A 15,857-nucleotide genomic window follows, 5' to 3' on the forward strand; every position below is an offset into this window, starting at 1 on the left:
TGGAGGGAGGGAGGGAGGGAGGGAGGGGCAGAGAAAGGGAGAGAGGGAGAGAGGGAGGGGGGAAGGAGAAGGAGAGGAGGGAATTTTGCTGAGCTCAGCCTAGACCCCCCCATCCCCCCTCACATCATCCTCACCTCAGAAACCCATTAAGATACCTGGAGATGGGACTTGAGGCAAGAGAGAAAGATGCTTGAAAATGTTTATTGAGTATAAGTTTTGTTTCTAAAAGTTTTGTTTATAAGCTTGATATATGTTGAATAATGGGAAGTATTTTAAAGTGAGGAACAGGTACTCCATTTCATGAGACTTCGTGTCTACAGCACGTCACAGTCTCAGCAGTGAGGCACTGAGGCTCTGCTTTGATGATATTTGTCAGGCTTAGTTTTGTGTTGGATTTGAAGAAAGGCATTCTAGCAGGATTTTCGATCTGCATTTTTGAAGAACTAACATGACACATTTTTTTATGTTTTGACCATTTATAATTTTTTTTTTTCTCGAGACAGGGTTTCTCCGTGTAGTCCTGGCTGTCCTGGAACTCACTCTGTAGACCAGGCTGGCCTCGAACTCAGAAATCCGCCTGCCTCTGCCTCCCAAGTGCTGGAATTACAGGCGTGCGCCACCACTGCCCGGCCTTTTTTTTGGGGGGGGGGCTATTTATAATTTTTCTTGCCAAAGAATTTCAGACCCTTTGGCCATTTTAAAAATTGGAGTGAATGTCTTATTATGCTGGCTATGTAAGCTGTATGTCAGATTCATATTTTGTGAAGTATTTTTTCTTAGTTTGGATTTTTTAAAAATCTATTTGTCTGCCTGGTGCTCTCAGTATTGCATCTCTTGGCAGTAGAGTTACAGACAGTTGTGAGCTGCCATGTGATTTCTGAGAATTGAACCCAGGTGTTCTTGAAGAGTAGCCAGTGCTCTGAACCACTGCCCCTGGGTTGTTATTTTGAAAATCAGAGGTTAATTTTCATCAAGTTCAGTTTACCAGATTTATGTTTTATGCTTTACTAGAATTCACTCTCTGGCCCAGATAGGCATTGAATTAGATCCTCTTGCCTCATCCTCCCAACTACCTGGAATTTGAGGCCTGCTTTGCCAGTGAAGCTTGGTGTCATAGTTAAGAAATGTTTTTTCTTCTGTGCTCATAAGGTGGTGGTGCACACCTTCAATCCCAGCACTCAAGAAGGACAACCAGGGCTACATAGATAAAGCTTGTCCTATAAAAACAAAAAATGGGGGTTGGGGGGGGATTCGTGTTTATCTAATTCAGTATCACAAAGATCTTTTCCTAATTTTCTAGTTTTATTGTAGAAGTTTTATAGTTCTAGAAGGACAAAGGGACAGTCTGCAAAGCTCGCATTGGTCATAGCTAGAATGACTGGAGCAAGTATTAAGTAATGAGTAGATTACATTGTAACCCAAAAAAGAGTACCACTTGCTGCAATTTTGTACAGATATTGAAAATTTTTAGATAATTAAAAGCTTTTTTCAAAATAAAAATGTATAAATCTTTTTTAAAAACTATATTTATTCACAGTGTGTGTTTGTACATACACAACTTAAGGAGATTGATTCTCTTTTTTTCATGTGCGTCCTAGGAATCTAACTCAGGCTTGGCAGTAAGCACCTTCACCTGCTGATGATGCTGAGCCATCTTTTCAGCTGCTATTATTTCTAATTTTGATATTATTATTATTAATTTTTTAGAGACAAGGTCACATTATAGAGCCCTGGCTGTCCTGGGATTTGCCTTTCTGACCAGGCTGGTCTCACACTCAGTCAGATATATGCCTGTCCCCTCATCTAGAGTATTGAGATTAAAAGCCTATACCACCACTCTGTTATTTTTATTTTTAATTTAATTAGTTACTGAAATTTTGAGATAGGCTTTTACTGTATACAGCCCAGACTGGCCTCAAATTGTAGATAATTCTTGCCTCAACTTTCCTAAGTAGTAAGATTTTTAACATGATCTTTGGGTGGTTTGCATATTGGATAGCTGGAGAAGCCTTGTCTAGGCTTACCGAATAACAACCTCAGTGTCATTTAGAACTACACTTCTCTAATGTGATTCTCGAACCATCAAAATGCTAAGTCCTGAATGCCATCCCAGACTTAAATAGAATTTGCTGGGGTTGGAGTCTAGAGCTCTGTGGCTTGACATACCTTCCAGATGGTTATTACCTTGGGATCATTGGTTGAATAATGTTGCAGTAGGGCTTTCTGATGCTCAGATGGGATTTTAAATTAAATTAAAGAGATTGTTTCCACAGTTTTTTTTTTCTAAAATAGATATCCTTGATATCTGTAATTTCCAAATGGTTTAACAAAAGAGGAAGAGAAAAATATATATAGATATATGTAGAGAGGAAAGCATACATGACAAAAGATTATGTGAGCATTCCTCATTCATATGTGATACCAATGAGTGACCCTACATTCAAAAAAAGTCACGAACTAGCTAGGAACCAAGTGGTAGAGCTGTGAACACACAGACTGGAGTCTGGTACTCTTTCACTGTCAAACTTGCCTGACTCTGCGAAGCCCAGGAACAAGCTTGAAAATGAGTGTTAGACACCTCTCTGTTATTCTCCCTACCCAGGGCAGACACATACATGTACACACATGCTCCTCCATTAGACTTGGAGAGTGTGTGGTTGTGTGTACTGTATGTTTTGCCTTGGCTCTATTTAAATCAACTTCTCTTTAGTTGGGAATTGATAGAATCTTACTTGAATTTGGATAATCATGACATATTGAGTTTTGAGTCAGTTTTTTTTTTAAATTGTATCTTTTCATAGAAGAATCATAATATTTTATTTTATATGCCATCAGATTTATTGGAATTTGAATTATAGGTGGTTGTAAGCCACTACGAGGGTGCTAGGAACTGAACCCTGGTTCTCTGCAAGAACATTAAGTGCTCCTAACCACTGAGCTGTCTCTCCAGCCCCTTCAGGCAGTTTTTTATGTGAAAGTTGTGAATTTGCTCTGTTGCTGGTCTGAGATTTAGGATTAATTCCAAGGTAATGTGAACTGTTTAATATGTCTAAATATGTCACATATTTATATTCAACCTCATTCAACAAAATATTTTTAGTGGTTTATGATTAAAAAGCTTGTTTTTCCTTTTGTAATACTTCTTAAAAGTTTTGATTCAAATTAGTTTGGGTGAGTTTATTAGGTTGATGGCTTTTTGTACAAACAGTTTCTACTTTCTACTAAAGCATCATATTGAAGATATTTTGCTTTGAATTATTTTCCTTTTGGGATTGTTCTCTTATGAGTAGATTATACAGTGGTATTTTTTAGAAAACGTGTGATAGAAAACATCAAGAAACAGAAGGCAATGGTTTGACTTACTTTTATGCAAACTAAACTGCTCTGTGACCGAGCATAAAGTAAGTGCTTAGAGCAGTTACTTATCTTCACAACAGGATTGATCGAGTCGAAAGTAGTTGAAATTCTATTTCTATCAAACTAGTAATTGACTCTTACTCTGGCTGTAGTACTATAAAGAAAAAAAACGGTTTTATGATTAAATATCAAAATAACAGGCAGTAAACTGCATTTGAGGGAAATGCTGAGGATAAACTCTGCTCTAATGAAACAGTTCATAAGCGACATGCTACCGTGAGGTCAGTCTGTGCAGTGATGTCCAGCTGAGCCAGCAGCTGCCCTGAGCCAGCATGCAGAGCCAGTCATGTGTCGGAGCATGTGCCATCTGAAACAGGAAAATCTGTGCTTGGTTTATTTTTTCGTGAGGCATCTATTAGTTGGATTGTGCTAGGAACTGTTGGCATTTCTCTTTTGAATAGTATGGGTGGGTGGCACTCATTATAAACTCTTGTATATATTCTGTGGTTTAATATTTTGTATTGAAAAATGTTAGTTTGAATAATTTCATTGAAAGCTATCTTATTTTGAATTGATTTTGGTATGTGTATATAAAAAAGATGAAGAAGAGAGCTGATCAAGATATGTCTATAGTATGTCTAGTAAAAGTTTGTGAGGAAAGTGGGATTTTGTTTAAAATAATTGATTTTAGTTTTAAAGGATGCCCTTGTTGTTTTCATATATGAAATCATCCAGAGATCTTAAAATACCTCTATTCATTGCATTTATGCATAATGTCTTGTTTTATTTGGTGTTTCTGTTTCGTCTTATCTTTCTTCTCCTGGTCTAGAATAAGCTGGTCTCTCAGAGATTCTTACCTAGTCACTGAGTAAAATGAGGTGCTGGATAGCTCTTGGAGATTTGTGAGGAATGTACCTCGTTTGAGTAAACCTTTTCTCAGCTATTTGACATACTACCATATTTTCTCAAGCTTCACTAGTACTTAGGAAAGCCTGTAACGTGGGCTGGTGACACTAAGACATGCTATATTCTTTGCAATTCATAGGCCAAAAGTTGCTAATTATGTGCTGTGCATACTTATTCTTTACCTTTATTGCTCTCATTGTAACGTTATCAGGTCTCTTAAAGATTCTAAGGACAGGCTCTAAGCCTTTTTATTAAAAGTGATTTCTCAGTGTACGGATCTAAAGTATGAGTTTACATAATCTTCTTACTTTTTTTTCCTTTTTAAGGCTGTTTGAATACAAGTATATAAGTGGTAAATATTTGCTTGGTTACATGGCATAGAATAATGATGAAGAAATGAAGGTATTGGTAATTAATTAAGTGGTCAGGACTTAATCAGATCCTTTTGTGGATTATTTTAGTTATTTTGGGAATAAGCAGTGGTATTCTTATTTGAACAGAAACAAGAACCAAAGAAAAATAAGCTTTAGATTTGTGATAAGGGAGAGGGAACATTTTGTCTATGTTTTTTAAAGCCTCTTACAAAGAAGTATCTTGTATTTTAATCAAGTCATCAACAAGAACGCTGATCATCAGTTAGCACATAGTTATAGTAAAGTGTAGCATCTCAGAAGAAGTAAGGAAACCTTTCATTCTCTCTTTTAAGTCAGTTTCTATTTATAAATTTCTTAATAATGAAGTAGGTTGCCATTCATAAATATTTCATAAAGTATGCTGGACTTTTATAAACTTAAGTATTAAAAATCTCAGCTAATACAACATTTAAAGGAGAGAGATTATTTTTTATTTTACTGTGATGTTTTAACTGTGGAGTATTTTAGAAGGAGACTAATTCAGGCCTTTTGCTGTTTTTTACTGTCATCTAAACAAGTTTGTTACTTCTCATGTATGAAACATTCCTTATTCCATGAAATGTAAAACTAGTTTGCAGCTCTGTCATTTTGGGGCTATTTTAATTACTTTCTGTCCAAGTTCTGCTTTATCATTTCTTGTTTTGCAGTATGTCCATCTCTCTTAGTAGCAGCAAATTAATTTCTCTGTTAGACGCCTTGCTAGGTCGTGGTGTGTATGCATGTTCTTTTCACATTAAAAGTATTTCCGTTAGGTGGGGTGTGATAGTGCACACCTTTGATCCCATTATTTGGGAGGCAAAAGCAGGTGAATCTCTTGAGTTCGAGGCCAGCCTGGTCTTCATAGTGAGTTTCAGCTCAGCCAGAGCTACACAGTGAGACCCTGTCTCAAACAAACAAAAATCTTTACATTGGCCGAACACTGCACTTACATTTATTATTTGATCTTCTAACACTATTAGACATCTGAATTTTAATTTTAGGGTGACTACCTAATGAGGATGTAATTATTTATTCAGTAAGCATTTACTGGAGATTTAGTGTTTGCTGAGCATGATTCTAAGAATTGAGGTAGAATAAAGAATGGGACAGATGAGGTGCCAAGCTTGTACTCTAGTACTGTTTACTGTTTTTTCCTTTCTCATGAACACTTCAAGGATTCAGCACCTGCCTCTTACTGCTCATTGTCTCCATTAACTGTGCTGCAAGGTGCTTGAAGCAGAAACTTCATGAGCTCAGTGCTATAACATAAGAACAGTTTCTAGTAAATTAGTGAGGTATTCATTGAATAATCTCAGTTTTTAATTTTTAATTTACATTTCTGTATGGGGGTGGTATACATCTCATAGTGTACTTGTGGAAGTCAGAGAAAAACTTAGAAGTCAGTTGAGGGAAACCAGTGAGACCCTCTACCATTCTACCATGTGGGTGGGCTCCAAGGATCACACTCAGGTGTTCAGGCTTTGTGACAAGCGTCTCTACCTGATGAACCATCTTTCTAGCTCTCAGCTTTATCTTTTCAGTTAGAATTATTTAATTAAAAAATACTACCAAGGGACTGGGACAGAGGACTCAACAGTTAAGAGCACTTGTTGTTCTTTCAGATGACCTATGTATTTGGTTTCTAGCACTCAGATGGTAGCCCACAACTGTCTGTAACTCCAATTCCAGGGGAATCTGATACCCTCTTCTGTCTTTCTCAGGCATCAGACATGTATATGGTTCATGTCCATACAGTCAAGGTACTCACACAGAATAAAAACAAATATTTTTTAAAAATCCTAGGGCCAGTGGGATAGTTCAGCAGGTAGAAACATTGATATTCAAGCCTGGCAACTTGAGTTTGATCCTTGGAACCAGGGTGGAAGAGCCAATTTCTGAAGGTTGTGCTCTGACCTCTGCATATGTTCCACTGCATGTGTCCACCAGTTCTCTTGCTTTTCACACATACATGTACAGTAACATTACAGTTATTATAAGCATTGTAACACATTATAGCATGGTTTTAAAGAGTGTCTTGTCGGACTATTCAAATGGCTCAGCAGCTAGAAGTGCTTGCAGCTCAAGCCTGACAACCCAGTTTTTTTTTTTGTTGTTGTTGGTTTTTTTTTTTTTTTTTTTTTTTTTCTCGAGACAGGGTTTCTCTGTATAGCCCTGGCTGTCCTGGAACTCACTCTGTAGACCTGTCCTGGCTGGCCTCGAACTCAGAAATCCGCCTGCCTCTGCCTCCCAAGTGCTGGGATTAAAGGCGTGCGCCACCACTGCCCGGCAGACAACCCAGTTCTATCTCTGGAATCCATGTAAGAAAGCTTATGCAGTGGTGTTCATCAGTATGCTCTCAAGCCTGCCAGCCTGGAGTTCAAAGTATAGAATACAGTAGATATATGGAGACCCTTTCTCTGCAAAATAGAGAGAATGAACCTCTGAGTTACACTTGTGTGCTATAGCGTATATATGCCTTTACTCATACATCAGATAAACATGGTATTGATAAATAAAAAAAATTAAGAAATATTTCCAGTTAAATTTAAGAAGTTAAAACAGTTTATCTGGTAATTTAAAAAAAAAAAACAAAAACAAGTTTTTCTTCTCTAAACTAGGCCTTATTGAATTTGAAGAGTGTGACCCTGCTAGTGCAGTTGAAGGTAAGATTGCTTGTAATATACTGACACATGTCAGAGAACTACTTGTTGAACAAATAAAAAGTGACTGTTATCCATTGATGCAATCATTGTTAATACATATATTTAGTGATCTTGATACTGAACCCATGGCCTAGCATTTACTCTACTAGTGAGCCACACCCATATTCCAAGATAATACTTTAAAAATATATGTATAATGAATTATGTACTTTAAAAAATATATATATTTAATGTATTATGTACTTTTTGAGTTTTAATGTCTTTATATGCTTATTTTATCTGAAGTTACATAGAGTTACAAATTTTACCAGAAGAAAAGAGAATTTCATTAAGTGAATGTCCTGTACGTTTTTAATGAACCATATTGTATTAATGTAAGAGTTGGAATAGACTGATTTAAGTTGGAGGCTTTACTATTATGTATACAGTGTTCTGTCTGCATGTGTGCCCACAGGCCAGAAATGGGCATCAGATCTTATTGTAGATTGTTAATGAGCCACCGTGGGGTTGCTGGGAATTGAACTCAGGACCTCTGGAAGAGCAGCCATTGCTCTCAATCTCTGAGCCATCTCTCCAGCCAGTTGTAGGTTTTACTAATTAACACTTTTTATTGTTTGATCATTTGCTCAGTTGTTAATTTATTAGAATTTTTTGGGAGGAAAGGTTTTGCCATATATCCTAGGCTGGTAAGAAACTTAAAATTCTCCTTTGTCTGTCCCAGCTTCTGTAGTGCTAGGATTACAGTGTGCACTGCCACTCTTGGGGATGCTTCATTTCTTTCATTCAAAGTTTGCTTGCCACTTAAGAAAAGATTTGTCTGAGTTTTTGTGATTTATATTCTTATCAAGAGCAGTTATATTTGTATTACAATGTGCATTTTTGTTAAAGGCATAAAACCAAGGAAAAGAAAGACTTTTGCTTTGCCTGGAATAATTAAAAAGGAAAAGGATGCAGAATCTGTGTAAGTATTTTAAACATTCCCCAAATCCTTTTCATTGTTTATAAGTGATTAAGAATTGTTTTGATTTTTGAAAGGAAACGGTCTTTTTGTAAGTATTCAATGTATATGTCTAAACTGGAAGAAGAAAATCCTTTCTGAACAACTATATTTATTAGTCTCTTTGGTTTTAGTTCATAGCGTTAACTTTTCTCATTTATTACTTAGAATTTGAAGACATTATAGACAAAAACTGACATGCCCAGGACCGGAATGTAGAAAAACAGAAGCAAGTCCTATAGGTTGTTCATGGACACCTCCCATCCCCATAAAGTTTTAAAATTGTAAACACTGCCAGAAATCCCTGTTGAGTAAGTAGACAGCTTTGCGGATTCACTGATGCGTATACTCCTACAAAAGAAGTCCAGTCATAAGTAAGCACAGTAGAGTATGTATGAGCTTCTTATGTTTAACAGTTACTATTGATATGAGAGATGGTCCACTTTTGAATTTTAAATTTGAATTGATACTATTTTAATCTTTATGACATGATTTCTCAAAAATTTTTTATAGCATTCAAACAAAATAATTAGCAGATAGGGTTGTTTAAAATTTTTTAAAAAATTAACTTTTAGGTGTTCACTTTACATCCCTCTTATTACCCCCTCCCAGTTTACCCCTCCTCCTACAATCCTTCCTCTTCTCCTTCTCCTCTGAGCAGGTGGAGGCCCACCTGGGTATCCCTCCACCCTGGCACTTCAAGTCTCAAGCAGATAGTTTTAATAATTGAATCTTAAAACACTTCATTTTTGTTTTGTTTTGTTTTTAAAAACAGGGAATGTCCTGATGCAGATTCGCTTGTAAGTAATTTTAATTTTATTAAAGAAAATTTAAATTAGATATTTTCATTAGAAAAAAACCAACACATTTGATTTTATTTTAACCAGTCTTCAGAGAAAAACGCTAACCATGTAATAACTTGGTACTAAAATAATTTTAAAGATGCATCTCAATTTTACATTGCATTGTACTTTATTGCTAAATGAAAATACTTTCCACTATCTTTGAGGAATGGGTAATTTTACTTTTAAAATTAGAGTGGTACCATGTTGATAAAGCTTTCTTGGGACATGAGAGATTTAAAAAAAATCTGCATCCCTTAAAAATTGACTGACATTTATTAATTTAGATTTGTTTTGTTTTTTTAAATTTTTCAAGATGGGTTTTCTCTTTGTAGCCCTGGCTGTCCTGGAACTCATTCTGTAGACCAGGCTGTCCTCGGACTCAGAGATTGCCTGCCTCTGCCTGCAGAGTGCTAGGATTAAAGGCGTGTGCCACCACCTTTTGGCTTAAAAGATATTGCCTGTTCGTGTATTTGGTTTTCATTTAAGACATTTCAGAAATTATAGCAACAAGTAATGGTCACCATTCTGTGTTTTTAAGGTTCGTTTCTGTTTCTTGTTTAAATATGTTTATGAAGAATTACAGAAGGTACCAGATTGAGGTCACAGTGGGAATAGTGCAGGAGCAGATTGACCAGATACTGTAGATAATGTGGAAACAGATCTATTGTTATTAGTCACTAATTGTGTTAATTAGTGTAGGAGTTTAAATACTGCTTATGTGTTTTGTTTTTGCTTTGAGACATTTTAATCTTAAATGATGTAGTGTAACAAAATAAAGAAGTGAAAATATTTTGTAAAATGCTGTCTTTACGTAACTTAGATAAAGTAGTATTTTTGTTTTCTATTTCAGTTTTCAAGTAAGAAAGTTGTAGTTTAATAATAAATTTATTTGAAAATTGAGGCTGGAGAATGGTTCAGTGGTCGAAAGTCTGTACTACTCTTTAATAGACCAGCATTTGGTTCCCAGCCCCCACATCAGAGTACTCCAGACTGTCTAACCCAGATGCCTTCAGCCTCCTCCTGTGTCTGTGAGCACATGTACACATAAACTGCTGCAGGCACATGCAGACATGCACAAATAATGACAAAGCCCAAATCTGTAAAAAAATGTATGTGGAAATTAAGAATGGAAAGTCATCAGAGAAGCTAACTGATTAACAAAGGTGGCAAGTGTATTTGATGTTTATTATAGCTCTCATCATGCATTTTGAAATTACTTATAGCATTTGATGGTTGCAAATTTATTAAACCCTTTGCTCTTAAATATTTTATCTATATGTATATTCTTTTAGCTTTTTATTCTTTTAGCTAAATGCTACAATGATTGTTATCCACTTTTAGGCTTTATAATTATCAGAGTTTAGGAAAGGGCTAAGGAGAGCATAATTCTGTAATGCTGTGGGAGAAAAGATGGGTAAACTGGATTGTAGAAGTGGAAATCTTAAGTTAGGAAAAAACTCATAAAGGGTTTTATATCACCATATTGTCAGTATATATTAAGATATATCAACAACAAAGGAACTTTGATTTTTTTTAATACAGGTCAGTTTAGAGGTTAAGCAGTTGACTAGCAAGAAAAGAATATGAAATTGAAACAAGCAATTTTCTTCAAAAGAAATAAAAGTAGTGAGTAACCATAATGAATGCCATTCAGAGATGATGCAAAATGAAACAGACACATGGTCCCCTCTCATAATATTGGCAGAAGTGTTGGTATATACGTGCCATTACATATGCATTAATACAAATTGGGCAATCTTTTTTCCTGGATAATTTGATAATATCTCCCCAGATAAGAAGTATAGATTATTTTTAAACCAATAACCTTCTGCTCAGTGTTTATTATTATGACTGTATTCATACAACATCTGTATCTACAACATACACATTCTATTGATAGAGGTACCTACATATATAGAAACCATAAGGGGGGAAAGATACTTGTTTTTATTTTTCAAACCTCATATCAAGAAAATATATTAGCAAAATACTGGAGTGCCAAAATATTCATCAAATGAGAACTGGTTAAATTATTAATATAGGCAGATTTTACGAAGTATTAGGTTGATCTATATCTGTAACTGTCCAAATGGAAAGAATTTATTAAGTAAAAGTGTGATCTCTTAACTGATTGCTATTTCAAAAATAAACCATGTCTAAAAGCTATTGTGATTGTTCTGGGCAGAATGATTAGTTATTAGCAGGGCAGGAGACTCATTTTTTGTTTGCTTCATTTTGTTTATGACCAGTTCATGCTCTTATCTCCCTCTCTCCCTCTCATTCTCCTACCTGCTTGCCCGTCCGTCCATCCATCTGTCCGTCCTTCCGTCCATCCATCTGTTTTAGACAGTCTCTGTAAATAGCTCTAGCTTTTCTGAATCTCACCTTGTAAACCAGGCTAGCCTCAAACTCCCAGAGATTCCCCAACCTCTGCCTCCTGAGTGCTGGGATTAAAGGTGTGTACCACCATGTTTGGCTCTTCTATTTATTAACAACAAAAACAAAAAATAAGTTCTGTAGGTAAAATATTGTTCATTTCCTGGTTCTTTTTAAAAACATATGTGATTTGAAAACTAATTTGATGCACATCTTTTGAAGGCTACTCAAGTGAGAATAGACTGTTTTTTTTTGTTTGTTTGTTTTTGTTTTTTGTTTTGTTTTGGGCAGGGGGCATTGTCCCCAAGCAGAGATTATAAAATTTTGCATTGATGTTTTAACTTTTTCACCAAATACATATTTCACCATATACACATATGTGCATACACACCTTGATTGGTTGACTTGATTGAATGAGGTCACAGTTCTGTCTCAGTTTCCTTAATGGTAGGATTACAGGTCTGTGCAATGCACAGTGTGATTTTTTTTTTAAATATGTTTTTCTTTCCCTTTTCCTATTTTTTCCCTTCCCCCCATTTTTTCCCCTTTCCCATTCCGTTTTCCTCCCTCTGTCACCCTCTCTCTTTCTTTTTTTCCTTTTTTTCTTCTTTTTGACACAGTGTTTCTCTATGTGACTCTGACTGTCCTGGAACTCACCTAAGGCTGATCTTGAAAGCTGCCTCTGCCTCCTGAGTGCTGGGATCAGGGGTGTGCACCATCATGCCTGGGCACATATGGTTTGGTTTTTGGATTTTTTTTTTTTTATAAACCACTACTACCACAACTGTATTTTTAAATGTTGAAATTATTTCTTCTTGTCTTCATACTGCTATTGGCATGATACTTCATTACAATAGTGAGAGCCCTAGTATAGAAACATGGGTTGAATGAATGAAGTCATGTAGTGTAATTTACATATTTTTATTCACATTAGAGTTTCGTGAATAGTTTCAGTATTTGAACATCTTGAGTAACTGACTCATTTTGTTGTCTTTTTACTTCTTATTTTCTAATTTGTGTTTCTCTGTGTTTGCCTTGTGTGTGAGGATGTCTGCAGAGGTCAGAAGGGGACATCTGATCCCTCTCCCCTCCTATCCCCCTTCCTCCCCAGCTGGAGTAGCAGGTGCTAGTGAGCCACTAGACATGGGTCCTTTGGAAAAGCAGTAGATGCTCTTAGCCACTCACCCCTCTCTCCAATCCCATGCCTTAAAAAAAAAAATGGAAGCAGTACAGTTATGTAAAGGGGATGACATAGTACCTTTTCAGGTTGGCTTGTTACACTCACTCTTCCACAATTCTCAGGAGATTCCTCAGGGTTGTTGTAGGTATGGTAAATTCATTTTCTTCTGTTTCTCAGTAGTACCAAAGTTTATTTAAATGTTAACTTTTATATGTTATTTTGGGTTTTCTTGTTTTGTGCTGTTAGAAATAAACTTTCTATGAATACTTGTGTACATGTTTTTATATAGATAATTATTATGATTGGTAATTTTATTTCTGAAATTTAATCTTAAAATAGCTATTTTGGACTTTCTTATTTTTGCTTGTGTTGTCTTCTTTTTCTTTTTTTCAAGCTATTTATATTTGAGTTGATCTTACTATAGATATCATATAGTTGGCTCAAATGTTTTTGATTTGTTTTGCCAATCACCTTAATTATAGTAGTAAATGTATTTTTCATTTATCAATTCAAAACAAGAATATATTTTATTAAATTTGGTTGAACTATACTGTTTTTAGTTGATAATCATGCATACTTATAAGATATCATGTGGTATTTTTAGTATGCATATCCAGTGTCTAATGGTTAAATCAGAATCATTGGTATAATCATCAACCTCAAGTATTATTTCTTTAGCTTCTACACATAGAGTATAGAATATTTGTGTGTCTGATATATCATCTAATATAATGTCCTTAAGCCTGTTCCATGTAGCTATAATTGATAGGATTCATTTTTTGTTGCTTGAGCTTGTGGCTAAACATCATTCCATTTTGAATGTATATTGTATTTTATTTACTCAGCCATCTGATGATGGACACCGTGGCTGATTCCATGTCTTGGCTACTTTGATAGTACTGCAGGAAACTTAGGTGTATGAATATCTTTTTAAAAGCTTTTTTAAAAAAATTTTGCTTGAATCATTTTTTAGAGCTTTTTAGTGATTACCCTGTGTCAGATAGTTTTTAAAAAATATATATTTTTGCCACACTTTATAGTTATCTGTAAATAGATCCAGAAGCAGCCTCGTAGAAAACAATTTTGCAGCTTTTGTCTAGTTTTATTTTAATTGTAAGCTGCCTGATATGTGTGTTAGGAGCCAAACTGGGGTCTTGTAGCAGAACGGTATGTGTTCTTAACAAACCATCTGTCACACCCCACCCACCCTCAGTTTCTTTCGCTGAAATTATGAGTTTTGATTTCCTATTGTATGTCTCAGGGGTTTCTTCAGGTTTTGGGAGCATAGAATATGATTTAAAACTAAAACTAAAGAGATGTAATTTTCCAATGCTAATAATTCTGTTAATCTATTGATATTTGATACAGTAGCTTAGTTAGTTTCTCAGTAATATATCTTTTTAAAAATTTTTGGTATTTTTCAAGAAAGAATCTCACTGTGCAGCTCTGGCTGTCCTGGAACTCAGTATGTAGACCAGGCTGGCCTCAAACTCACAAAGATCTGCCTGCCTCTGCCTCCCAAGTGCTGGGGTTAAAGGTGTGCACCTCTACCTCTGGCTCTCAGTAATATTTTAGACTATAAGAGTTTGTTAATCCTTAGTGTCTTTAAATATGTTGATGCTGCCATTATAATAATTCTCTACTATTGTTCTCTAGAATATTCCTGATGTAGATGAAGAAGGTTTTAGTATTAAACCAGAAGCAAATCAGAATGATATCCTTTTATGATCTGGGTATTCTTAGTGGATTGTGTTGGCATATACATACCTATAAAAATAATGTCCTACTTAAAGCCTCTTCTGTTTTTAATTAACTAAAATATGACTATTCTTCATTTTACATACTTTGTTAATTTAAGTGAGTAGTTTTATTCCTATCCATATATATTACTCTTGTAAGGCTCTTTTATTTTTGTGTTTATGTGGAAAGTCAGTTAGTCAAGGTAAGGTAGAAACTAATTTTTTTTTTTTTTTTTTTGAGACAGGGTTTCTCTGTGTAGCCCTGGCTGTCCTGGAACTCACTCTGTAGACCAGGCTAGCCTCAAACTCTCGAACTCAGAAATCTGCCTGCCTCTGCCTCCCAAGTGCTGGGATTAAAGGCGTGCGCCACCACCGCCCAGTGAAACTAAATTCTTTAACTCATACTCACATACCAAAGAGAACCATTTCTACTCATCCAGTGATTCTGACTCTGAAGATGAAGAACCAAAGAGGTACCGCATAGAGATCAAGCCTGTGCATCCAAATAACTTGCATCACACAATGGCTTCTTTGGATGAATTAAAAGTATCCATAGGGAATATAACATTGTCCCCAGCAGTATCTGTAAGTATCTTAATATAAGCCAATTTGTACTGTATATATGTAGAATGTTTTAATTTAACCTCATTTACCTACAAGTGGTTGATTTTTTAAAATAATATTTATCTTCTGATGTGTACTTGTGTTGTGTATGATGTATGTAGAGGGTATGTAGACATGTGCCACAGGGTGTGTGTGGTGATCAGGGAAACTTTGTAGAGGCAGGTTTCTCACTTTACCTTTATATGGTTTTGGAGATCAAACTTAAAGTTGTAATGCTTGTATGTATGGCAGGTAATTTTTTTTACCTACTGAGCTATCGTACTACCTATGGTTAATTATAATTATGGTTAACAAATAAATAATAAAATTAAAACATTAAGCAGTAGTTAAGTACACTGGTTGAGAAAATATTATTTTGTGATTCTTAAAGATTTTTTTTTTTTTTGTTTTTTGTTTTTTTTTTTTTTTTTTTTGGTTTTTCGAGACAGCGTTTCTCTGTATAGCCCTGGCTGTCCTGGAACTCACTCTGTAGACCAGGCTGGCCTCGAACTCAGAAATCCACCTGTCTCTGCCTCCCAAGTGCTGGGATTAAAGGCGTGCGCCACCACCGCCCGGCTTGTGTGAATTTTGTATACTGTATTTTTTTATTTTTACAAAATGAGACTGAACTCAGGCCCTTGAGCTAAATCACAGTGCCCCGTCTTTCTTCCTTTTGTTGTCTTGTCTTCACCGCTGCCTCCCAGAGCTGTTAGGTATGTGAATGTTTGCTTGCATGTATGTCTATGGATCATGTCTATGAAGGGCCCAAGGAAGGCAGAAGGGGGAGTTAGACATTCTG

General features: G+C 35.6%; 1 protein-coding gene across 1 annotated transcript in view; it reads left to right on the top strand.

The window, feature by feature from the left end:
- Positions 1–15,857, top strand: part of Fcho2 (FCH domain only 2) — a 97,042-nt gene that overhangs the window by 49,652 nt on the left and 31,533 nt on the right. Inside the window, exons 9-13 of the mRNA XM_028790189.1 lie at positions 7,274–7,318; positions 8,207–8,279; positions 9,091–9,115; positions 14,373–14,430; positions 14,865–15,040. Coding sequence (XP_028646022.1) covers positions 7,274–7,318; positions 8,207–8,279; positions 9,091–9,115; positions 14,373–14,430; positions 14,865–15,040 — 377 coding nt within the window. The remainder of the gene's footprint in view (positions 1–7,273; positions 7,319–8,206; positions 8,280–9,090; positions 9,116–14,372; positions 14,431–14,864; positions 15,041–15,857) is intronic.

Source organism: Grammomys surdaster, unplaced genomic scaffold (assembly GCF_004785775.1).
Source record: "Grammomys surdaster isolate TR1022 unplaced genomic scaffold, NIH_TR_1.0 125876, whole genome shotgun sequence".
Taxonomy (NCBI): Eukaryota; Metazoa; Chordata; class Mammalia; order Rodentia; family Muridae; genus Grammomys; species Grammomys surdaster.